Source organism: Xenia sp. Carnegie-2017, unplaced genomic scaffold (genome assembly GCF_021976095.1).
Source record: "Xenia sp. Carnegie-2017 unplaced genomic scaffold, XeniaSp_v1 HiC_scaffold_6, whole genome shotgun sequence".
NCBI lineage: Eukaryota > Metazoa > Cnidaria > Anthozoa > Malacalcyonacea > Xeniidae > Xenia > Xenia sp. Carnegie-2017.
In genome coordinates, this window is record NW_025813526.1 from 18,320,670 (window position 1) to 18,346,449 (window position 25,780).

Consider the following 25,780-nt stretch of genomic DNA (forward strand, 5'->3'; position numbering starts at 1 on the left):
ATCAGTAGCGTGGCTGATGCAAAATATATATAATCATAATCTCTGACACGAAAGATGAAGCACATATACACATCATTTATTGCCGTACAGATAAGATTTATCTGATATTCTGCTTTGGATGTTAATACATTATATTTGTAGAGAAAGTTTTATTATTTAAACGGTGGGTCGCAGTGGTTGCCAGTGACATTGTAAAAACTCATATTTTTTTATGGTTGTCTGTAGAGAAATCTTATACTTTTTATCAAGAAAAAAGTTTTTAATATTGCCATAACGTCACCAAGAGCTTATAGCAATATATAACTTTCTCAATATTAATTCGAAGTGTCGGTGTTTATCATTGTTAAAGCTTTGATTTAGTTTGCATGCCATTATTTCAGTTATATTTTCTCTTTCTAACTTTTTTATAAATTTTCTTAAAAATTTTTACTAGTTGCAATTACTTAAGATAATGCTTCGAACTTGTGGTCATCGTGGCTATTTGTTTAAATCAAAATTTTAAACTTCCTTCGAATTTTTGTTGAAAGACTTTGGACTTTTTGCACTAATTTAAATTGGTTTGGTCATGTGATCATCATGTGGAAACATAGTTTCACCAAAAATTTTTGGGCATTATATCTATGTGTCATATTTGCATACGTATGCGTGCTTAAATATTTTATTATATTTTAGGCTCGGCAGTACATGATTTGTTAATAGGAGTAGCAGCAACCTACGACGAATAATAAAGTCAAGAGTAAATAAATCAGTCTATTTTTGGAAGATACTTTGAGTTAACAGTAAGTACTTTATACCTTTAGAAAATACTTATACAACCCTTGATTACATCTTTCAATTTTTAAAATGTAATGCTAAGATATTTTAGCTAATGAATATTAATGAATTCTGATACAGTAAATTCATATCCTCCAATTTCCAACTATTTAATTATTATAGAATAAAGAAAAAGTAAAACTGTCTTTCATTGGATTAATTTTACACTTAATTCATGATTCACAAACACAGAGTAGTCTTTCCTTTAAATGCGTGGGCTAGCAGATTTTGAATTTGATCAATCTTATTTCTCTGCAGTTGTTGTTTCAATATCTAGCTTTTTTATTTGATACCATTCAAATACTATTTGATATGATTTGATATTTCAAACATAAAAAGTTATTTAAATTTCTTTAAAATGTTGCACATTTTAGCGGTCATAATATTAGCATTGTTGAAATGCCACTTTATCATTCACCCGTCTCAGGTTAATTATATTGCATGCAGACAAATCATTGAACAATGGTTATTATTTAATAATTAAAGTTATTTGAACAGTTATTTTGACGAGTGTGCTATTGAGAGCAACAGCTACTTCGTCCTTAATTCGAAAAGTTTACTAATATTAACAATGAATTTGAATCAGTAAGTTAACATTCTTTCACCTTTTCATAATACTATTTATATCGTCATGACAACGACACAGGAGTTTTTTTGTCATTTATTTGTTATTGATAGCTAAGTTATCTCCCAATTTCGACCTAACATAAACGATTTTCAAAACGGTGCACAAATCATTAAATATCAAGATATTTGTGTTTCGCTAGAAATTCACAAAAATTCCCTTCATGAATACTCTCATATAAGCCATCATACACATTGTAAGCAAACTCTTGTCCAAACAATAAATTTCCTTCATTATAAACTTGAATATGCAAACTGACTGCCTAATTTGTAAATGGAATGTACACAAGGTGCAATACCATAAATATTGCATCGCCGATGTCTTTAATAATGTCGATTCAGTATAGTTATACAGTAGAAAGTATAGAATATAGAATACATAAAAGCAGTCTATACATTTCATTTAAATCTAAATAACTCCATTGTTAAAAATACAAGTGCCGTTCTTCTTTGGATAACTCCTGACACAACGATCACGACCAACACAAACGAAAATTCCAAAATAACAACTCTATTCTTCAAACTACCATACATCGGACATTACTCACGACACACACAACGCAGACTTACAAACATTACGAAACGCTTCTGTACAGATATTAACATTCGACTAATTTTCACATCATTCAAAATCAAAAACCTTTTCTCATTCAAAGACCAAATCACTGATTCAATTAAATCTATGGTGGTATATGAATTCAATTGTGCGGGATGTAATTCCCGATACATTGGCGAAACTTCACGCCATTTATCCACCAGAATCAGGAACATACCATAACAGACAAAAACTCTCATATCTACCGACACCTTAAATCTCACTTATGTAAAACCAACTATTAACCCTCTTGCTTCAAAATCATCGACACTGCCGACACCTCATTCACCCTTAAAATCAAAAAAGCACTCCACATTAACAAAACTAACCCTGACCTCAACGTTCAAGTTTTTAAATTCAATACAAAAATTAGTTAATAATACGCTCGGATGCTCCCCATTAATTTATCCATTTACTTTTTATTGTTGTAATTTATGTATCATATTACTTTTATATAAAACTTGCATCATTTATTATTTCACTCATACTGAAGATGGCATCATTAGATGTCGAAACATGTCTATTCTAAAAAAACTTGTCGTGTATATTAAATGCGCGTTTTCATGTTTATTTTGCTAAATACCGCCACTTGAAAAGTGGTTTACAAAATCACTAAAAGGTACAGCCCTTTGCATTTAAAATAGTTTACTTTTACTCCTTCGCTTCTCTCGTAATAAACAAGGATCTAATCATTCCGTTTATGATAATACTATTCGACAAACAGTAGACAGGTAAAAATCGAACACCTGTGTCGTTGTCAGGACGATATAAAATAGTTGCTCAGCGTGAAATAAATTAAAGAAAGGTTAATTAAATATTTCAATTAACTGTTGCTTTTAATATCAATGTTTGCAACCTCTTAAAAGTCTAGAAATTTAAAGCTATTACTCATTACAAAATTACAACAGCCTCATAAAGCATTGCTTCCCTACTTTAGTATTCAATTTCTACTAATAACTATATTAAATAATTTGCATGCAGTAAAATTAGCATGACACGGGTGAATGCTACAGATGTAGCTAATTTTAAGGTTCAATTTACATTGCGCAAACTTTAAAAAAATAAAATAAGTTTGGTTTTATTTAATTGCAAGTTTTCGTTGTATAAATGAAACGGTTATACAACATGTATGAACCATAGATCGAAACAAACAACCGCATACAGATATTTAGAATAAAATAACTGAACCTGCATTTATAAGTTGATTGCCAGGAATGGAAATGAAGTTTCAGTTCAGGAATAAAGTTTATAATAAATCACGAAAGATTAGTAACGACTATGTGTCGCGTTAGTAAATTATGTGTTTGGAGTGAAATAAATTCTTCGAAAGAATGGCGTACTTGTTCCTTATCGTATAATAATGAAATACTTGGAAGATATTTATATTGTTATATCTTTCTACACTTCAACATTAAAATGTGATGTTGATTATGTCATATGATTTAAGCAGCAGGAAAAAAGGGTAAATCGAATTAAGTTAAAGGTGTTAATAATCATACCTATATTCTTAAAGCAAATTATCTTACTACGACATCTTGTACAAATTAAAATATGTAAGCGCCTTATTTATAATCATTTATAGAGCGATGAAATACTTACTTTGGCTTTAAGAATGTTTTAAAAAAAGGAATGATTTTTTGGGTGAATTCTTGTAATTTTCTGAACATTTTTAAGCATCGATTGGTACTGCCATTCTTTTAAATAACTTATCACTGTGATTCTTAGGATAAATTTACTGAACAACTGTATATGAAATATATGCATACATTTGTAATGTTGACTAGAGCCAAGTTATTAAAAATATTGGTGAAGCATGCTTTGCGCATGGTAGCCACGTGATCGTAACATTGACTAATAAACACTCATGACTCAACTCAGGAAACAGGAAGTAAGTGATAAAAAAAAAGTTGTAGATGACGTTTAAATAGTACAATGGAAACTGACAAAACTTGTAAATTACTTTATAGACTAGTATTAGAAAAATTTAAAATTATTTGTCTTGATATTTGTTTCAGGTGAAGCGGTGTTTAACAAATGATATTTATATTTACTGCATATTAATATATTCCAAAGGCTTTACGTTTTGTAAAAAAAGTCTTAAAGTTATTATGGTGGCTAAATACATATAGTCATACTCTCTTACACCAAAAAGTGCAAACAAACATCCTTGCCGTACACAAAGATTTATCAGACAGTCTGCCTTAGATTTTAGTATATATTTTATGTAAAGAAAGGGTTATTTTGTTAAATGCCGCGTCGCAGCAGTTGCCAGGATCATTGTAAAAACTTATATTTGTAAACTAAACTTCCATGTAAAACAACACTTATATATTGGATTCAAATTGAAGTTTGATAGTGGTTGAAGTGTTACAGTTAGAAACGGATATATGGAAGAAATAACAAAATTCTTGTAACGTTCTGTCCATAGTGCTAATGGATGTCTGTAAAGGAATCTTACTCTCTTGTGAAAAAAATTTTGTTTTCTTGTAATAACGTCATGAGCATTAAAAGCAAGTAACTGTATCTTTCTGAGTATTGATTTGAGCTGTGGATGTTGATCGTTGCTAAAGCCTTAATTTGGTCAGTGGCGGACCACTGTACGTCAAAATAAATTATAGCTCCTCAATTTTAAATTCAAAATTGAAACGAGAAAACACTTTTGGTTTTTAATTAATAAAGGTTATACATTTACCATGGGATTAGACACTAAGGTGTTTAGAAATGTAAATATACGCCAAAATCTGCTGCAGTATCTTATTTTAACATACTCTGATTCCGCCACTGAATTTGGTTATCATGCAAATTTTTAATCAAAATTTCTATTTCTAATTTTGATTTCATTTTTCTTAAAAGACATTGCACGATTAGCAATTACTTATGTTAATGCTTAAAACATTTGGTGGGTCAACAGACCAGTTTGTTTAAATCAAAATTTTCAATTTCCTTTAAATTACTCTTTAAAGACTTTGAACTTTTAAACTTAGTTAGGTCATGTGATCATCATGTGCAAACCTGGTTTCCCCAAAAATTATAGCATTAATATATTACATTTCATGCATCGCAGGACGTGATTTGTTGAAAGAAGTGGCAGCAACTGTCGACGATTTACGAACTCTAAACGTAGATTTACAAATACAACATAGTCTTTTCGTTTAAATGCGTGGGCAATCAGATTATAAATGCAGATTTTGAGTTTCATCATTCCATTATTTCATCATATCCATTATTTCATCATTTCCAAGCTGTATATGGTTGTGTCCATATACAGCTTTTTTATTTGAATTTAAAACAGTGAAATAAACTAAGATTATTTCATTTTTTTCTAAAGGTTGCACAATTTAGCGGTCATAACAATAACATTGATGAAATACCACTTCATCATTCACCCGTTTTAGGTTCTATGTATGGCATGCAGGCCAATTATTGAATAAATCTTTGGTTATTAATCAATAATTAAAGTTGCTTAAAGTGTTATTTTAACAAGTGTGTTACTAAGAGTAACAGCCAATCAGACCTTGATTTGAAACGTTTACTAATATTACTATTAAAATTATTTTAACAGTGAAGTTAAGTCAGAAATTAACATTCTTTTGCACGACACAGGTGATCAAATTTTTTGTGTCATTCATTTCTTATTCATAGGTAAGCCACAAATTTTAATTTCTTTTTTGTATAAAGGATGTGCAAGACAGTGCACGGGTCATTGAACATAAAGAAATTTGTATTTCTTCTTTATTTACTAAGCGTTAATTCCAACTAAGAGTCGCTGGATTCTAATGATGTGCACTGTAAGCACTGACGCTGGGAATGAGAAAGTCTGCTTTGTATGACTTTGGCTTTTTCTGCATGAGAATGTTACAGTGATTTTAAACGTTCATAGTACAGTGTTTATAAGTTAAAATTTCAGGTATTAATAATTTTTTTAAATCGTCAAAAATATGCTTAATTGTCCATTGTATATGTAATTTTACTTGCGTTGTTGTGTAACCAATTTCTCGTATATGTGTTTTAAAAACAAAATTCTGCCTTATTTTGATATTTTTAATCCAAAAACTTAGTAGACATTACTGCTCTCAACATTCCATTTACTTTGCTTTGCAAAAAGCTTTAAAGAGCTTTTCCATGAAAACATTTTGCAAAGTATTGGCAAATGTAAAGCCAATCTACGTCATAATTTGGAAATAAATATCCTATTAACCAACTATAATTGGTAATAAATAAACGTTCAATGATCAGTGATTTTCTAACAAAATATCGTAAAAAAAAACCAGAAAAATGTTTAAATGTATTTTGCTCATCCTTAATCACCGATTAGATTAGTAAATTAAAAAAAAATCAAATAAAGTTCTATGATTATTAGTTGTAAAATTTTTCAAATATGGGTAGTAGAAGCAGTGTTTATCTTTCATGATTTTGTATTAAATTAAAATTAATAAGCAATAACATTTGACTTGCAACAAAAATCTGCTTTTCTTATAAATCTGCTTATCATAACTTTTAATAAGGTTTTAAGTAGCATTTTATTATTTGCATGTCAAAATGAATTATATGTTAAACGTTTACTAAAATTATCTACCTTTCAATGTTTTTTTTTTAGTACCAACAGAGTTAGGAACAATGTCGCGTAGCTCAGATATTCAGGGACATTTGAGAAATGTAGCAGCAGGAAGACAAACTAATGAACGGGTAAATATTTTGACCTGCTGCCATTGTATTTGCTGTGAATTCAGGAAAAACTTTCAACAAAAAAAGGATCAACATGGCTAACTTTCTTTTGCTCTAATGCAGTTTATGCTGCATGTAGTTTTAATCATTAGCATATTCTTGCATTAAAATATATATAAATCTATGTGATAGGCATTTGATTTGATGTGCTCATTTAAAAAATATCTTGATCACGTCCTCATTTTTAGAGCAATGTAAATTGTTATTTTGTTAACGCCTTTTGAGTGCTAATAAGATAAATATGCAATTTTCTCACTTCTAATTGGTTTGAAGCTGTTCAATTTTTAAGAAATGCCAGTGCAACTAAGATGAACTTCCTAATTGATTATTGAATTAAAAAAAATTATGTAAGTGCACATAAAAACAAAACGTTTCAAATCAACGCTTAACAATTTTGCCTGCAAAATTGGAGAATTTAATTGTGCTGAATTTTAATTAATACTGTAAAAAATATTTACATATTTGCTATTTTCCCATGTATTAGGGCTAATCAGCATGGCTAGAAAACCCATATTGCAAAGTAATATTGTGATTAAGAAAGAAAGTCTTTAGTAACTAAAAACCTGGAAATCTCACGTTAGACTCATCCGAACACTTAAGCTTCCAAAAAAGCGAAATTAGCAGAATATTTTTAAACCCAATCATGATGTTTTTGTAGACAATGGTATATTGTTTAAAAGATACAAAGATTATTAACTTATGCAAGCTAGGCAAATTTTACAAAGTATAGCTTGTAAGTTGAAATATGCCACATTATATCCTTTAGCTGCCTCGACGCTTAGCTTATCGTAGTGAGCTTGAGTAAATACTTGCGGTAATACTTGAATTAACCATGATTTTGCCTACAAGCATATGTATATTTTAATGACCTATCCGCAGCAACGGCAAATTCCAGCATCTAGCATGTTGCTTTGTTTCACTTCTAAAAATAATACTGAAATGATTGAGACAAAACTGCTAAATGAATATCTAAGCTAGGCGTAAATATTCTTCAGATTCCAAGAAGTGTAGAGTGACAAACGATTTATCATGAGCACAAATGTACGGTGGCCGGTACGGGTCACCAGAAAAATAATTTAGAAAACATAACAGACAATAAGAAAACATCACTCAAAATCATACAACACATTTCAAAATACTCACTACACATTTCAAAATACTCGCTACACATTTCAAAATACTCACTACACATTTCAAAATTCTCGCTACACATTTCAAAATACTCACTACACATTCGTCCCAGTCTTACCCTGGTCTGGCCTGCCCACGGTCGTCATTAGTTTACATCTACGAAATTGACGTGATGGCAGAAAGCTAATATAAATATACGCTTCCGATATTACTAACAGTTCAGTACGCGTAAGGATATTTTGATGCTATTGTGGCGATATGTTGTCAATGTGGAATTCGGCACATAGACAAACATATCGCCACAATAGCATCAAAATATGTGATACGCGTACATGAACTATTAGTAATATTTCTTCTAGGGATTTCTTGGTGTTTGTTGGAAAACACAACATGAGTGGTCAATCTACAGATTGCATGTAATTGTATTTGTATTGGTGATATTCGACAATCATTAGTTTAACTAATGCAATTATTGACGTGACTGGTATTGAAGTTCTAAATTTATTGCTTTTACACGAAATTACCGAACTTTTCATTTTCTTTGGCGTTTCTTGTGCAACAAATTATAGCACTATGTGTAAATTTCCTCTTTGGTTTCTTTGTTATTTTTGTAACGCATCACACAAGTATGTACGCGACATAACGAATGCAAATTCATATACTCAAATTTTTGCTATTGAAGTAGGGACATGTGTCGAAAGCCACTGCAAATACATTTGCTGGCGATATGTAGATTGTCTACTAATGTTGTTGCCCGACCAAGTCCAGCAAAACCCTGGAAGAATTTCTGATTAGAGTTCAGCCAATATTTTCTTGCTATTATCCCAATGTCCCATTTTGTTTGTCTTGTGAAATGCGGAATCATATATTTAGTATGCTTACTTTATGATGTCATGTCAGTTTCGTAGATGGAAACTAATGATGACCTTGGGCAGGCCAGACCAGGGTAAGACTGGGACGAATGTGTAGCGAGTATTTTGAAATGTGTAGCGAGTATTTTGAATTGTGTAGTGAGTATTTTGAAATGTGTAGCGAGAATTTTGAAATGTGTAGTGAGTATTTTGAAATGTGTAGTGAGTATTTTGTAATGTGTAGTGAGTATTTTGAAATGTGTAGTGAGTATTTTGAAATGTGTAGTATGATTTTGAGTGATTTTTTCTTACTGTTTGTTATGTTTTCTAAATTATTTTTCTGGTGACCCGTACCGGCCACCGTACAAATGTCATCTCGCATGTCTTTATTCTTAGTTATTCGAGGTGTTTCTATTTTTAACAGCTCATCAAACAAAGTTAAATCCATTCTAAAACAATACTGGAATGAGACGATTATAAGTGTGCAAACAAATAGTCACAATACACTCAGCATAATGCGATGACAATCACGAAAAACCGAGAAAAGTTGTGAACTACTGCATAATCCGTTTTTTGAATACCTTGCAATAAATTGCTGGCAAACCATTGCGACAATCTACAACGCTCGGCTGCAAAGGGTCTGGTCCAACACCTTTAATTGTTATGCCTTTCTTAGTTTCATGCTGCATTAGCAGTGTCATACCTATTAAACAAGAAAACATTCTTTCTTCTCTGAACAAACAAGCATACGCAATGCATATTTCTTTGACAATCGATATTTCAAAAAAGGCGCATTTTTGCGCACGGCACGCTGTACCAGCTTATCGCCGTAGCTACTGTTAAGACTATTTTAAGTTATATTTGTTGACTTGCTCACATGAGAGGCAAATCATTGTAATAAAAAAAAACTTGGAAAGGAAATCATTGTATTAATACAGACGCAACAATGTCAATAAAAAACTGGTGAAGCAAAAGTTGTCACCGAAAAACTTAGTCGACTCAGTCGTCTGCAACCGGCTTTAGTATAGCAAGTTCTTCACATGCTTTCGGAAGGGCTTTAACCATCATTATTCAGCAGCCTTTTACCAACAAAAGTGTTGTTATACGTCTAATCACTATTCCTGACTGTCTTTACTATAGCCACAAAGGCTGTTTTTGAACTTATGCATTATCATTATGAATGTTTTATGCAGTGCGGTGTTTTGAAATTAAATGAGATATGATCTTCGCACTTAGCTGGACAATTTAAGCAATCGTCTCAGGACCTGAAAAAATCAGGTGACTCAACGGGATTTTTTCAGGTCCTGAGACGATTGCTTAAATTGTCCAGCTAAGTGCGGTTTTTTCAGGTCACCTGATTTTTTCAGGTCCTGAGACGATTGCTTAAATTGTCCAGCTAAGTGCGAAGATCATATCGCATTATCATTATGCTACCTATAATTAAATATGATCGCATAAGTCAATAAACGAAACAAAACTTGTACTGAATATACATTAGATTGCTTATCCCACGAAAGTGCAGGAAAATTCCCGTATGAAAACATAAATGTTAAGCGCTCAAAGTATGAGCCTGATTTTTTCTTTGTTTTTCCGGCTATCGAACCTTTGCAAGTATGTTTTACTAAGTTTGTTTATATTTATTTGTAAAATTACGCATAAAAGGAGAATCGAAAAAAAAGGAACAAAAAAAAAATTAAATGAGTTATATTTTACTGACAAAAACATGAAGGAGGAAAAGGAAAGAAGCTTCGTTTCTGGTCAATAAATACCATATACAAAAACTTTTATTGGCCTTGCTTTCTTGTCATTATTTAGAAAGTTCAGACCTTTAAGGTTTTTACTAACCTCTTTCATCTTTCATAGATTCGGGTCTGGTAAGCATAGTCACGATGGTTGTTTTTATGGCAAACTTTATATACTTCGAGATAAATCTTAAAAATATGTCCGAAGCTTGCTGTAGGGCATTCTAAGCTTTTCATATACGTTCGAAACTTCTCGTATCGTATCGTCAAAATTTATAGCCTATTCCGAAGTTTCATGCAGCGTTCCAATCCTTTTTATAACAAGACAATCGTTGTATTTTTTATATCATCTGTTACAAATTTTTATGTACGGTATGGCAAACTTTTTACATCGTGTCGCATAATACTTTGCGGTTTAACTTCGTTTACAGGTTTACGCACTTTTTTCTTAAATTCAAAAGGGCGGGTTTAGGAGGCATTGGAGGCTCGGAACACAGTGTTTATTCATTCTTTCAGAGAACTAAAGCAATTGTTGCTGAAGCATAGGATTTTATCATTTCAGAACACTTATTATTTGACAATATCGCCGGTTAAGAAGGCATACACGAGCGACTTTCAGATGCTGGATACACTGTTTTCACGTTAAAACGAGAGCATTAAATCTTATAGACGATTATGATATGGCGACTTTTTATAATGATATGCACCAGTTATCCTTCTATTTAAGTCCACTTCAGAGTTTCTTTCAGAAACGTATCAACGACCTTCAGAATCAGATACCTTATATTCCAACCTAAAATTGCCATAGAAAGTACACTGGCACAAGAAGCCAACCGCGACTCGAAATATCTAAGAGATTAGTAGAATGCCTTGGGAATTGCACATTTCTTGGACTAAAATTGCTGAATTATTTGGTATCTCAACAAAAAAATTACAACGAAGACGTGTAGAATTTCAAATTGATGTGAAGGAACCTTGGTCTACCATAAGTGACGTTGAACTTAGAGAAACAATGCTATACTAATGATTATTAGTTAAGGCTGAGGTTTTATGATTTTCGCTTAAACCATACAAAACAATATGTATTAGGTATATCACCTGATCAATGAAATTCTTTATGTGTGCAGTACATTCTCCAATGTTTGCAGTTCTTATAGCCAGTTCAAAATTACCAATGGAAAAATATCTGAACACGGAAGGACTGAATATCGGAAAACCAGGTCCACCTCGCAAAATAGTATGGACAATAATTGTTCCAAAATATTTCATACTTCCTAACGCAACCAGAAATATATACTGGACTTTGGTAGGCATCACCTTCAAAAAAAATTTCACTCACTTAATTGAGAAAATTTGTAAAAAACTGCCTGGCAACCCAGCCAGTATCAACTGCTGGTTCTCTTTTGTAAATAACTCCCAATGGTTTCCTTTCATGAAAATTGGGATCTTTATAATAGGACATTATATCACTAAAAAGGTCCTCATGTTCAACTTTTAATTTTTACTTTTCTTTACATAGTTTTTTTGAAAGATCTATAAGTATAGAATCTAATGTCGCCTCTTCAGACAAAGAATAGACATCTTGAATTAGTACTTCATCATCAGTATCGTCATTAATTGATGATAATTGCTCGTTGCTGTTTGCAGGAAGTACCAAATCCTGCTCTATCTACAGTCCCACTCATTTCTAAAACATGAAGTAACACATCATCGTCCTTCTTTAGAAACATTTCTCGTAATGTAGCTTCACTCCCGTTGTTACTTGTTATAGATGAAGGGCATGGCTCATTGTTATTGAAAACTTGCTCTTGACTGGAATTTAAATAGCTTGGCATATCCAAAGATGTTTCAGAAAATGTTTCTGTTCCAGGACTAAATGTACCCTCATCAACATCGGGAAGATCCTCTTTTGGTCTTATATAAATACTTCCTTGTCCGGAAAAGTTAAAAACTCGAGCAGAATGGAATCGAACACCTCCTGCCAGTTTTGGATTGACAATATGACCATAGCAAGATTTGACAAAGTCAATATCAATATTACTTTCTTCTAAGATAGGAAACAATTCATATGTTTGTTTTTTTGAGTTCAGACTCTTCACAAGACTTGTCAATTGGGCATCCATGTACTACAAATCCTCTATTTTCAAGCTGACATCATTGAGATGTGGAAGATGGAAGTAGGATAAGATCTTTGTGAACAATGCAATGTTTCTTTATTTTTTTGATGGTGGTCTTTTAATTTTATTTGATGAAATAGTCGATAAAAGTGCTAGAATTGACCGTGGAAGAGCAGCGGGTACATCTGCACTGCTTCTTTGCCCACTTGCTATTGCAATATTATTTGTGTTTGAATTTGGGCAGTTTGAAACGGATTGACTCAGTCTTTTGGACGGAAGACCTGGTCGATTTTGTGGTACAGAAGTTACGGACAAAAAATTTCCTCCAATATTTCCCCCATCTTCCTGAGTCAAAGTTGCCTGAGAAATTGATGCTATCAGACGACGTTAAATTGTCAAAGTATTTCTATCATCGAAATTATCCAGAAGATTACGCGCCTCCTGGGCAAGATTTGATAAAGCAGCCCGAAATTTTCCAGTATTTTCAGCCATGTAGTGAGATTTTATTTTGATTGAATTATTAAGTTTAAAGTCGAGAAAGCACGATGTCGAATGGAAACATATTGTGAATATGGCAGCGTCAAAATAAAAACAATACACTTCTCTACAAACCTGGGACATGGGCACTAACATATGCGAGCTACTAGTCATAAAATTAAATTCATATAAAATCCAGAGTGGGATCGCAAAGCATTATGCAACACGGTGTATAAAGTTTGCCATACCGTATATGAAAATTTCTCACATACGATATAAAAAATACGACGATTGTCATGTTATAAAAAAGATTTGAACGCCGCGTGAAACTTCGGAATAGGCTATAAATTTTGACGATACGATACGAGAAGTTTAGAACGTATATGAAAAGTTTAGAATGTCCCACATTAAGTTTCGGTTATATATTTTTGATTTATCTCGAAGTATATAAAGTTTGCATTGTACAATTTTAGTAAGTTATGTTGTATTGTAAGTTTAGAATAAAGTCCAATTTGGCGCCTCATATGTTTTGATTCATAATCACATAGCCGGTTGTATTATGGTTACTTTGTTGTGTTTTTGTTCAAGTTTTGAATTAGGCGCTGGAGGAATTTGAAATCTTCTTCAAAACGTTTGTTAAATTTCTTCATATGCGATGAATTACGTCAGTAAATCTGCTCATCATTATTTCTTTACACTATCTGTAAACTCTTGATATTCATAATTTTTGACCTTGTCATGTTAATATTCAATTGGTCTTGAGTTGGTTGTTTAATTCAATCGGTGTTGCTCTTCTTACAGCAACTTCTAATGCTTTGGATTTGTCCTTGGAGTCTTTATCTGTCCTTTTGACTTATTTTGCGGCTCTTTGAAATATAGTACTTAATCGGAGTTTTGTTCGTAGCCCTCGGTTCATTAAAGTAGAATTTTCTTCTTTCCTGTTGTTCCATGTGGCGGGTGAGATAATTCATTAGCAACGTAAGAATAGAGTCTTTCCAATCTCCCCCTCCTGCTAAGGAATTATGAATAATCTCTATATATCAGTCCATTTGGCTGCAGCAAGTTTTCTTTTACTGTGTGCCGTATTATTCCCCGCATCTGGAGTTTAATTTTGAACTGTTTTGATGTGAATTATTTAGCAATATCGGTGTTTAACGCCATAAGATAACCATGAATTAAAAATACTGAATCTAGCCATTCAAGTTGGAATTCTATGTGCTATAATGGTGTGAACAACTTTCATTTCTACCCATCTTCGATAATGAATATGCTGCAGCACCAAGTGCCCAAAATGCAAGGCATCAACAATTTGTCTTGTTGGAGCGTGTAGGTCGTTATTAGCTGATACTGGGGCTTTGCTGATTGCTCCTTTAACTTTAATACAAGATGATTCTTGTTCTTCAGTCCACTTCAAAGAAACGTTGTTTTTGGTTAGTGCTCTTAAAAGTTGTGTAAGGGTAATATAATTTGGAGTATATTGTTAACAGTAATTTGTTAAACTTAGAAAAGAACGAACTTTGAAACTTCTTTTAGGATGCATTGCTTTGCTGATTGCTTCAAGATTTTTTGAAGGGGTCGAATTCTTTGTCAGACACAATATGACCGAAAACACAGCATTTTCTCGTTTTGCGAAAGTGCACGTGGAAACTTCAGTGTTAAAAAATTTGACTGCAAACTTGCAGCAGCTTTTAAGAAGGCAAAGGTGAGTGGACATATCTTTCGAACAAAGCTACATGTTGTCAGAAATATTTTAGCATGCAGCTTGGAAATATCTCTTATAAGCTCATGAATCTCTTCATGAATATATACCTTAGAAGAACAAGCACCCATGAAAGTTGCATAAATTATTGGGTGACCTTCTTCAGGTGTTGAAAAAGGGTAATGAATCTGACTTCGACAGAGCTATTTGAAAATTCTAACATTTCCTACAATTACTCTTTATTTTCATGCAACTATTGAAAAAAAAAACATGCTGAATTTTTTAGTCACGGTGTAAAAAATTTTTGCCTCCACCTGTATCACAAGAATGCTTGAATTCAGGTTTCACTAGCGTAGATCTATTTAAAGAAGCTCCTTAGTGTCACACTCTCTCGTAATGCTTTTGTTTGTTGCTGTTAGTCTGTTGTTTAAAGTATAATATGTGTCTTGATTTCGCAATCTTTACCGCTGAAATCGCATAATGCTGCTTGTTCTATTTACCGACACTAAAATTTGTACATGGTTTTCCTGATTCTTGTTTCATTTTGCAAAACTGAAAAAAGCCATGCCTGTGTTATTTGATGGTTCGAAATATTCGTTTAATTTGGCCACGTTTGTTTCGTTATCAACTTCAGTTTAACGTAGTGTGTTTAAGATGTCATTCATCTCTTCTCCGACATATGTAAGAAATGAATCTCCTTTAAGCTTTGAATCGAAATCTCGAAGATTGATTAAAAGATTGTTAAGACTTCCTACCCATTTCCACCATTGTTTTCCAACTGTTGATAGATCTTTATGAGGAATGAAAGGTGCAAACGGCGGTAGGCCGCTTCGAGTAAGTCCCATGTTCACATAACGAAAAAATTGTAGTAGTTGTTGACCTTGGTGGCTGATTCTTTGTTCTGTCGTTTAAGCGTTTCTTGATGATGTATTCATGTCATTTCGTTCTTTTTTCGTCGCCACTGTCATTTATTGATGCTCTCTCTTGTTGTCAATTAAATTTCATTTTGTAAAATATCGTTATTTTACAATCTACATGGCACTAAATATACATAACATGCTAAATGTAGTATAAGCTGTAATTATTTGCTGTAATTGTTCTGTAATACATTATACGACGCATATTTACTCCAAGTTGTGATAACATTGTTCTAAGAAGTTATATATAATAACGAGAAGAATTTCAGTAATTTCATTGGTTGAGAGGTATGACCTATAAGTAAACTGACTTACTAAATTGACTTCACAGAAAATTGCTAGCTTTTAAATGACAAACGAACGGCGATATTATTTGAATATTTACCTGAATTTATCCCTGAATAGGCAAATAAAGAAATCTAAATTGCTTACTCAAAGCAGTGGACGTATTTTGAGCAAAAAGAAAAGAAACACCCGGTTTTTAAGCGTTGATTTGTACTTTGCTTCGATAACCAAATTTCAACAAAATTGATCAGCAATTGCTGGTTTATTTTGTTAGCCAATCACATTTTTTCGCATGATTAAGATAGCCAATAGCATTTCTTTGATCGTATGGATCATGCGTGATACTTGCAAACTGAAGACTTTTCAGTGTTCCAAGTGTTGCGGGACAAAGAAAAAAACTGTTTAACCATTTAATTTGGGAATTTTTTGATTTTATCTTATAAAACAAATAGTTGACATTTAACCGTCGTCTATACTGTTATAGATACTTGGGTGAGATTTTTTTAATAAAAACTAAGCCTGGTGACTCGTGGCCACTTTTATAGTTTTATCACAAATGACGTCATGTCTATGTATGTAAAACTGTAAAGACTACGGTTAGATGTTATTCGTTAAACAAAGAAAATGTTAAGCATCTCAAAATAAAACAGATTTTTTAGATAAGTCTCTGTTCTATACTTTTCTTTAAATGGATTTATTGACCACTTAGATTTTTTAAAAATTCTCAACAAACTATGGCTGAAATAGTTTCGACATTTTAATTGTTCATTAAAACGTTTTCTTATAGAAAGAATGACAGGACTAGTGTTTAAGAACAATAATATTTCTGTGAGAGTTTTCTTAAATTTTCTCTACTCGACTTTTTAGAGAATTTCTTAAGAAAAAAGTAGGAAGGGTCCCAGACGACCAGTTAAGACACACGAAAATTTGTTATATTTTTAGGGATATTTTTTGTTGTAAAATTTGTTCAAATTCAACAATAAAGTCTTACCTTGCATTTTCATCTCGTCAAAAGCTAGCCATGTTTTTTTTCCTAATGAGTTTCATTTCGTATTGCAATTGCTGTTTAAGACTGCAATGAACAAAAAAGAAATGAAGATGTCATTTTTTTAAAAAGTGTTAATGCAGAAAATGTGCTGATTGCAATGCAATCAAGAATTTATTTATAAATATCAACTAACACGATCGTAAATCTCGTACTAAATTGAACGACAACCTAAAGGAGATCGTCTCATTCAGCTTTTAGTTAATAACTTTTCCAATTTTTTAGCTTGAGTTTGACCCTACGACTGGTAAGCTAAGAGTTGCGAGGGGTATAAATCTAGATAATGTTGTTGCAACAAAAATGGCTTGCAGTGGTTTTTTTGGAGGTGGCTTTTCTGTCCCAGTCCCAGGATGTTTGTCACTTCACGACAGTTACCGTGAAACAATTCATCTGGATGGATTTCACATTTTTGATAAATCTGACTTTTACAAGCCAAGAAAACCAGGCTCTAAAAGTGCAAACTATGGTGGATTGGTTTTGTATGGATGCCGTGGGCTTGAAGAATGGGTAACAAAAAATGGCACACATTGCGAAAAAGGTTGTATTGTTATATTAAACACGGACTCCAAAGAAGTAAAAAAGTATCAATACCCAGGACAAGAAGGCCAAGTTCATGGTGCTATTTATGAATGTGCTTTTGGAGAGAAGATGGACAACACTGTCGTTGGTGAAGGTTTTTCTATACAAAATGAAAAATTAAAATTTAACTCTGTGGCTTTCAACTGTAATAAACCATACCGTGATCGAAAAAAAGAAATGAGCAAGATCAGTCAAAAATATATAAAATTACTAATTAAAAGTTGGATGAAAGCAGGACCTTTGTCTCTAGGAAAGCTTAAATTTGGTGTTTGGGAACTTGATGAAATGATAGAAAAAAACAATCAAGAAAATCCAGTAAAAAGGTTTGTTTTTATTCATATCCGTTAATTACGAGTAAAAAATTAATCAAAAAGAGCTAGCTGGAAGGTAGACCTAGTTATGTTTATATATGACCTCGTAATATCAACGTTATTCTTCTTAGTAATTCATTCATGTAGTGATAAAAATCGGACAAAAATGTTTCTTGCTCACCTTTCTTTCTATGAATAATGGCGTGTGTTGAAAACAATGAACTACTGTCTGCAATTTTAGAACGTAAACAAAATGATCGCAACTTGTAAGAATTTCTATTAGTTTTTTTCTCGTCTTACTTGTGTATGAATTGCACAAAACAAAAAACCGACAAAAAATTATGATTATTTAAGTACATTATAATAAATTAACAAATTTCATAAAAATAATTTTAGGAATTTTGTTAAAGATGTTTTTCAAGAAGACCAAGAAAACGCAGTTGAAAGGTTTCTTTAAGATAAAATTCTGTAATATAAATTGTTTGAGCTTTATGATTTATCTCTTCAATAACGCCACTAAAATCAAGTTAAAAGGTTTATTGCTGATATTTATTTGAGGATTTTAATTTTGCGTACAAAACTTTCAACTTAAGTTTATGCGCTTATTAGCTGCAAATTTTTTCCGGTAATTTAACCCATACAATACTTTTTATCGCAGCGTTTATATATGGAAAGCTTGTTGCACTGATTTTTCTTTTGTAAATCTTTATCATATTCACAACTGCTAAAGACTTAGAATTTCGCAAAGAATAATACGAAAATGATAAAATTATATCTAAGTGCACTTCGAAATAAATCTTTTAGGGAATTTGATGAAATGACAATTCAACAAGACAAGGAAACTCCAATTGAAAGGTATGCTGCTGATCTTTCGTAATAAACAAAGATATTGCGTAAATACCTAACAGCGAATTTTTTAGGGATTTTCAGTCGCGAAGCTTATTTTTTAAGCTTTGTTACTACCGGATGTATTTAGCAAGCTTTCTTGATTTTAAGAGAGCTGCACAAAAATAGACATTATAATCAATTTGTTTGCAGCAAAAATAAGGTAGTCTAATTTGTGTTAAAAAATAAAAGTAACATTTAAATCCATTGTTGAAATGAATTAAACAATATTCGTTTACGCTAACAAAATATATCTAACAATATTTCTTTTGTTTTAGTACAAAGTTAGAAACCATGTCGTCCGACAGAGATATTCAGGTACATATAAACAAAGTATCAAAAGAAAGTGAATCTAACAAAAAATTAAAAATTTTGGTAATCAGTCATTAGTTTGCTAATATTTAGACAAGCTGTAAGCAAAACAAACATTTACAAGACAAGATTCCTTTTACTCTCGTGCATTTTATTGTTTTATCATAAACTTTTGCATATTCTTCCATCAAGTTAATATTAATTATACCAGGCATTTGATTCATATGGAGAATTTGCAATCTCGAGCACAGCCGTAAGTTCATAGATGAATTTTCACATGCATTTACAATCCAACAAAGTAGCTACCTTAGTTACTTGCTAACATACCTTATAATAGACGACAACAATGAACTAAATTTTTTTCAATTTTTTTTCACATCTTTTCCCTTCTTTGCAACAAGTTCTTTGTCAGCCTACATATGCAAGGTTAAAGGTTCATAACAAAAACATTATTAATTGAAACAATTACGAAATATTCATTGGTGAATTTTTAAGCAATTGTTTTTGATAAAAGTTTTCTTATTAATTTATAACAACTTTTGCGATAAGAGAGCTATCACCATTAGCACTTACGTTTGTTTTGGAACCAATTTTTGTGTACGTACGCCTAGCTAACTGCCTGAATCGCAACAAGTTAGTGATTCTTATTTCTACTCAATGCTAATGATAAATATTTCACTGCGTTACAGACATGACAACAATTTGACTATCATGCCCAACTTGCATGAAATCGCCCAAAGCCAAATGCCTTTAAGGAAATTACAAAATGATGTGGCTCAAGTGCTTAGCTTTGTTGCTTATCCTGAACAAAACCTTCAAGAAACAAAGTTGTGATTTAATTTCTTTTCATTTAGCTAAAACTATTTCCTGTCCTTAAGCTCAATGTAGTAAAATCTGTAAGAATTTGTCTATGTAGAAGTTATTGACTTTTGCGATGAGAAGTTGAGAAAAATGAACATGCACGGGAGATAAAGAGCAATATCCATCATGAGTAGTTTTATCTTTGAAAATAATATTTTAATTAATGTTTAAGTAATTTAACCAAGAGACGTTGCAGTTTTCTCTTGTTTTAACAGAGGTTTAAAACTATCCGGGCTTTGAGAAACCCAAACAAACTTTGTGCTGAAATTTAACACCTTAATTTGTCAAACTTAACCCTAGGTCATTGTTAATCGCGTTATGAACAACTAGATCTATGTAGTTAAACTTCCTGTTTAAAACTTAAAATAATCACTAGACCCAAATAAGCAAACTTTGAAAGATTGCGCCTGTGTTAGTTATTGACGCTCTTTTATTCTCCCACATGGCATTTTTTCATTTACAGTTTACTTATTTTCTAATATTTTGACAAAAACATTATTTTTTTGCCAGTGCTTTTTTTGGGTCGAACTCAGTAATTAGAGTAAACGGTTTTAAAAGAAATCTACCAATTTCTTTATATCAGGACTAACTACATAATTTTTATAATTTTTGTGAAAGAAGTTGTTGATTGATTATCAATTCATGGCAATTCTTTATAAGCTAAACATTTGTTTAACATGTAAATTACCTTTACATTGTTTAGTTGGAATATAACCAAGTAACTTCTGAATTAAAGAGATTTTCATCTTCAGTAGAAGACACAGATTGGGAAGATACAACTGATAGTTCTGAAGAAAGGTTTATGGTTGATTCTAATTTATATATCATTATTTAAAATAAAGCATTCACTTACTAATAATGGCAGTAATGATATTTTGACTGTTAACAGATACTTAGCTATAGGAATTTATCCCGGTTCCCTTTATTTTAAGAAATTCTACAACAAAAGAAGATGATATAAGCTACGAAGAATCGATTAACCGTTCTAAGGAAAGGTTTGTTGTTGATCTCTTATTTTAAGCCTTTACTTAAAATCAAACAGCCAATCATTAAGTGATGACACATTAATAATTTATTAAAATAATCATTTGAATATTAGCCTTTATGACTTGAGCCAGTTACCTGTATTTTAAGAAGTTCTGCAACTTCAGAAGAAGAGATGGACTCGAAAAAGGCCACAGATTGTCCCAATGCACTAAAGACAAGGAAATGGACTCTGGTTTAAGCAGTGGCTACCCAAAACTCAGACTACTACATAAAATATTCAATTAGAAAAATTGACCACAAGAACACGTAGGGATGTAAAACAGCTCTGGTTTAACGTTTAGTGAAATCATCAAAATAGAAAGCTTGATATGTTATAAACCACGTAAAAAGAATTCTTATGTTATCAAGAACAATACTTGTTTTAAGCAAGTACAAGTAAAACAAGTAATTATATTTCTATGATATCTTTCTATGAATCTCTATGTAAGGATTTAAGATACTAGAAGAATTCTTTTTTCGATATAATATATCTAAACAACGTGAAAAATATTTTAGGTTGAAACTCTGGCAGAAATAAAATTCTGCGCATAAACCACCTTGTGAGAATAATATTAAGATAAATGATAATTCCAAAATAATAGGAAAATCCATTTGAATGGGTTGTTGCTCATCTTCATTTATGAGCAATAATGATTTGGATTTTACAGAATTTTAGTGAATTTCCGTTAAAATGCTTTTCTAGGTAGTCTTTGCAGGAGCACATTTTTAGAAAAATTGCACTGTATTTACTCTATTTACTGTATTTACTTTATAAAAAAACTACACTCTATTTACTTTTTTTTGCACTGTGTTGCCTATTTTATTGCAATGGTATTTACGATAATATGCACTGCTCTAAACCAATTAGAATGGAGAAATTTTTCCATGTTTGATATTAAGTAAATCAAACACAAGATGTATAACTAACGAGTCTGTGATAATTAAATTTTGTATAACCTGTCAGATTTCATGATTAATTTTGTAGGTTTGAAGTATTTTGTTCAACATTTTTGTCAGAAGCTGAAGCAATTATAAATTCTTAGCCCTGATATAATTAAAGTTCTTCAAAAGCACTTTCTATTTATAAATACACTTTTTACAACGGCTATTAAACTTTGCTCAGTTTTTCGAATTTACATTGGCGGTAGTCAGAGGTGATAACTATGCTAAAAGAAAAAATGTGCGCAATCCTGTGTGAATATACTGATTTCTATTCTAAAAGTTGGAGATAGTCTTTTGGAACAGAATATGCATATTATTACTACTGATTTTGTGCGCGGGTAACGTCTCAATACAATTAGAATAAAAGCAATATTAATAATGTTTGTTTGAATCATAATAATACAAAAAACACTTTCAAGCTTTTACTAGACGACTAATTAAAATATGCCAAGTGTTTGTACTCTGTTTCATTGTGCACGTAATAAAAAAAGTCGGAAGGGAAAGCAAGCAAAGGAAAATTATTTGAAGCCCACAACCGATCTTGCTTGCTTATCAAAAACTCAAACACTGTTGCATAGTACGATTCTCAGGTAAATGAGAAATCGAAAAATTGTATCAAAACATAAAAAAAGAACTAATCACAGATGAGCCACTGCTTGTGTGCAAATGCGTATATCGTCAACCAATCCATAACATAACAAACAGGTGATGTTTCCAAAAGAAAAATATTTAAAACAAGCCTTCACCTTCTAGAACAATCTAAAACAATATAAAATTAGACACAAGATTTAAGCAAAGCACAGGTATTTAGAGAAGAATGTGGATGCATGTTAATGGATTGATGGAAAAACGGTCAATTTCAGATCAAGTTGGAGGGATAGCTAGAACAACAGAAATTTGCTAAAACATTTTAAGAATAGTTAAGATATTTGGTAGCTTATATTTAACAAAGTCTTTTACTAAAAGTCTGCAATACTTGCTCACAAGAAGCTTGACAAAAAAACCCAAGACAAAAGTGGTGCTCGAAATTTTTTCAGATACAGGTTACACAGTCTTTGGTATGAATTTATGTTGCTTGTTAAATAATTACTGATATTTCTAATGCTTGTAATTTTTGTATTGTAGTTGCGAATTTTTATCATTGCGACGAAATAAGATATCTAAGAAAATCTTCTGTTCCAGCCAACAATAAAATGACCAAACGTTTTTGTCATAAGAGCATAATATTAAATGTTTTTACAGACAACCCTGTGCATAGTAGAGCTACAAGTTTACTTGAGCAGCTAGAAACTAGAAAATACGATGCTTTTTCTCATTATTATTTTACTAATATAATGACGAAGACAAGTCACGAGAAACCAAAATTTTTATTGAGACATTAATATGCAAACTAAAATGAGATGTTTATATCATTCCTTTGTTATCTATTTAAAATATTTGTGTCTTTATACCAATACAAACCTCAATCGTTGTTGATCGATGCCCTTTTCATTTTACGATTCCTTAACCCTATATAGGAGCCGAGCTTTTTCAAAAGTTGTACACATCTGGTTTTGTGATTGTTGCCTGAGGGTAACAACGGCCTCTAGAATGTTACATTTCGTACAAAGAAGAAAATTACATCAAAAAATCGTTTTTATTAAAGCAAGAATTTGATTTAGATTGTGTAAAACCAGAAGAAGATAAACATTCAATGATATTTAAAAACAAAAACACCTCAACTTGGCTATATTAAGATTATCTGACATTTTGGCTGTTAATGGTCATCAAATGTCGTCACGCGTTAAGTGTCTTTGCAAATTTTATAGATACCATAGAGTTCTATTAGCTTTTTTCTATAATTTAAATCATTAATCTAAAAATATTAAATTTCATTAACGAGCATGTTCATAAATTGTTCGGATAATGTCGTCTTTGAGATCACAGGAAACTTTATTTCCATAGTCCATTATTTTTATATTTTCCGGTAGGTATGCTGCTCCCAGACCTTTTGTCAAGATTGCACGAAGACGCTTGCAAGAAAAAAATATAATGTTGGGCAGAGCTCCTCGCCAAAACTTTACAACAAACGTAGCATTGTTCCTTCATAACTTAAGTGTAAACACAGTTGAAGTTATTGCGTTATATTCCATACATGTAAGTGCAAATCACAAATATAAGATACAAATTTCCCAATAAATTTGACTCACAGAAGCATTAATATCAAGCATCAATATTACAACTCAATGTTTCAGAGTGTTATGAAAGCACAAAGTATTGTTTTAATTTCGTTAATGAATTAATAAGTTTACTTTCACTTTTCCTTTGGATAAAGTTCTAATTTATATTTTTCTTAGTACCTTTGACATATCTATGATAGTGTAATTACATACTGCAACAGTTATGTAAAAAGTAAAATTTAAAAGAAACTTAATTTTACTTATAAAATTAACAGCGAACGCAGGGTTTACTCGTTTTTCATAGCTGCAATATATTTTGTTATTCTGTGAAAAATGAAATAAGTGAATAATATATAAACCAAACGCTTTAAGGTGACATTCATCAATGACAGAAAGCGTATATACTTAAATTTTAAATATATTTATAGACACTACTTTAACGATACGTACTTTTGCTTTTAAATGAAGAAGACAAAAGTGTATATTTGCCAGTCATCACATTTTGCTAATCATTACTATGAAATTCATTAAATGGGTTAAATAGGTACAGAAAGAAAAAATTCTCACCATTATTACTGCAAATCATATTTCTTTACGCTTTATCTCCATCCGCTAGTATAGTTGATCGATTCTAATACAGAAGTCAGAAGTACGTCTTAGTCGAAAGAGTTCTTTTCAATTGATGGAGCAGGGCATATCTTGTTTTTAATTGCATTCCATACAATGACGCTGAATTTGAATAAATTAAAATTATAAGTTTATCAACAATATTTTAGATTCATTTTTATTATGGTATTTACGTTAATTATATGGAGCATTAGAGTTTTAGATCAATAAGAAGTACAAAAACATGCTTTTAACGGGGAAAATTAAAACAAGATCGAATATTTTAAGAAAGAATTGTTAGCATCAACAAATATGATATGAATGTCTTCTAAGAAAACCAATTCCTTGAACTCATTTGCATTTTAATTTGCTTGTTTTTTGTTTACTTTAAAATAAAGGCGAGACACGAATATAACTAATTAGTAAAGCAAGATGAGCATATATAATTTTCAATATTATTATTAAACAATCAAAGCTCAATTTAAAAATTTGAGTTAAGCAGTTACGTGCTGTATAAGCTGCAGTAGATTTTCATACTTATACTTTCTAAAAAATAACTGTGCTAAACTACCTTGTCACAGCTCCAAATGGGAAATTAATGAGCACAAAATTACGATGGCGAAATACAAATCAAATTTTGCAAAAGCCCGTCTACACTACTGTTTTCGTATCGTAATCAACTGTTCACAGTTAAACGCTTGAATACGATTATCGGCTCTGAAATAGTAATTTACGCATGCTCTGCACATCGGTTTAACAACCAGTTAAATATCTTGATTCTCTTGGCAAGGGTACTATATTGAATTTTAAATTCAAAGATCAATTTCTTGCTTGAGTTGCACCTGAGGAAGGCCCATACGAAATAAATTATCGTTAGTCACTTGTGTTCTGTAAAGAATAATCATGGCATTGTAGCTATATAGCGGAAAAATTAACTACAAACAAACACTATGTTTTTTCTTGAGGTGTGAGAAACTATTTCCATTATTTCCCTATAATACTCATTTAGCATGTTTGGTTGTATTTATGCCGGAGCTATTTTTGAATATACATTTATGTTAAATCTCACGACTACGTC

The 25,780-nt window shown here is 31.6% G+C and overlaps 2 protein-coding genes and 1 long non-coding RNA gene across 10 annotated transcripts in view; 1 reads left to right on the plus strand and 2 right to left on the minus strand.

The window, feature by feature from the left end:
• The window catches only part of LOC124457638, a 34,350-nt gene extending 17,307 nt beyond the window's left edge, over positions 1–17,043 (minus strand). Inside the window, exon 1 of one of the 2 annotated variants that reach the window (XM_047007845.1) lies at positions 16,968–17,043. The gene's annotated coding sequence lies outside the window, so the exon portion shown is untranslated. Of the gene's footprint in view, positions 1–9,320; positions 9,387–16,967 lie in introns of those variants that run through there. The other variant, XM_047007843.1, reaches the window with a different exon arrangement.
• On the plus strand, positions 638–21,371 carry LOC124457639. 7 transcript variants are annotated; one of them, XM_047007847.1, is made up of 9 exons: positions 638–779; positions 6,630–6,718; positions 17,247–17,923; positions 18,308–18,358; positions 18,716–18,766; positions 19,075–19,114; positions 20,673–20,767; positions 20,902–20,964; positions 21,104–21,371. In XM_047007847.1, the coding sequence occupies exons 2-9, from the start codon at positions 6,650–6,652 to the stop codon at positions 21,192–21,194; spliced, it is 1,137 nt and encodes a 378-aa protein (XP_046863803.1). In that variant the 5' UTR covers positions 638–779; positions 6,630–6,649; the 3' UTR covers positions 21,195–21,371. The 7 variants fall into 7 exon arrangements, with proteins under 7 accessions (XP_046863803.1, XP_046863804.1, XP_046863806.1 ...); XM_047007848.1 differs by having other exon boundaries at positions 21,107–21,371; XM_047007850.1 differs by having other exon boundaries at positions 21,069–21,213.
• LOC124457640 lies at positions 17,436–24,775 on the minus strand. The gene is made up of 5 exons (XR_006952706.1): positions 24,664–24,775; positions 23,399–23,522; positions 21,092–21,164; positions 19,436–19,521; positions 17,436–17,700 (listed from the first exon to the last, which is right to left on the minus strand). It is a non-coding gene; the product is annotated as an uncharacterized LOC124457640 (long non-coding RNA).
• Between the last annotated feature and the right edge of the window lie 1,005 nt (positions 24,776–25,780).

Coding starts and splice junctions, on each gene's coding strand:
- LOC124457639 (XM_047007847.1), top strand. CDS start 6,650: ATGTCGCGTAGCTCAGATATTCAGGGACATTTGAGAAATGTAGCAGCA. Junction 6,719..17,246: donor GAAGACAAACTAATGAACGG/GTAAATATTTTG, acceptor CCAATTTTTTAG/CTTGAGTTTGACCCTACGAC. Junction 20,965..21,103: donor ATTAACCGTTCTAAGGAAAG/GTTTGTTGTTGA, acceptor CTGTATTTTAAG/AAGTTCTGCAACTTCAGAAG.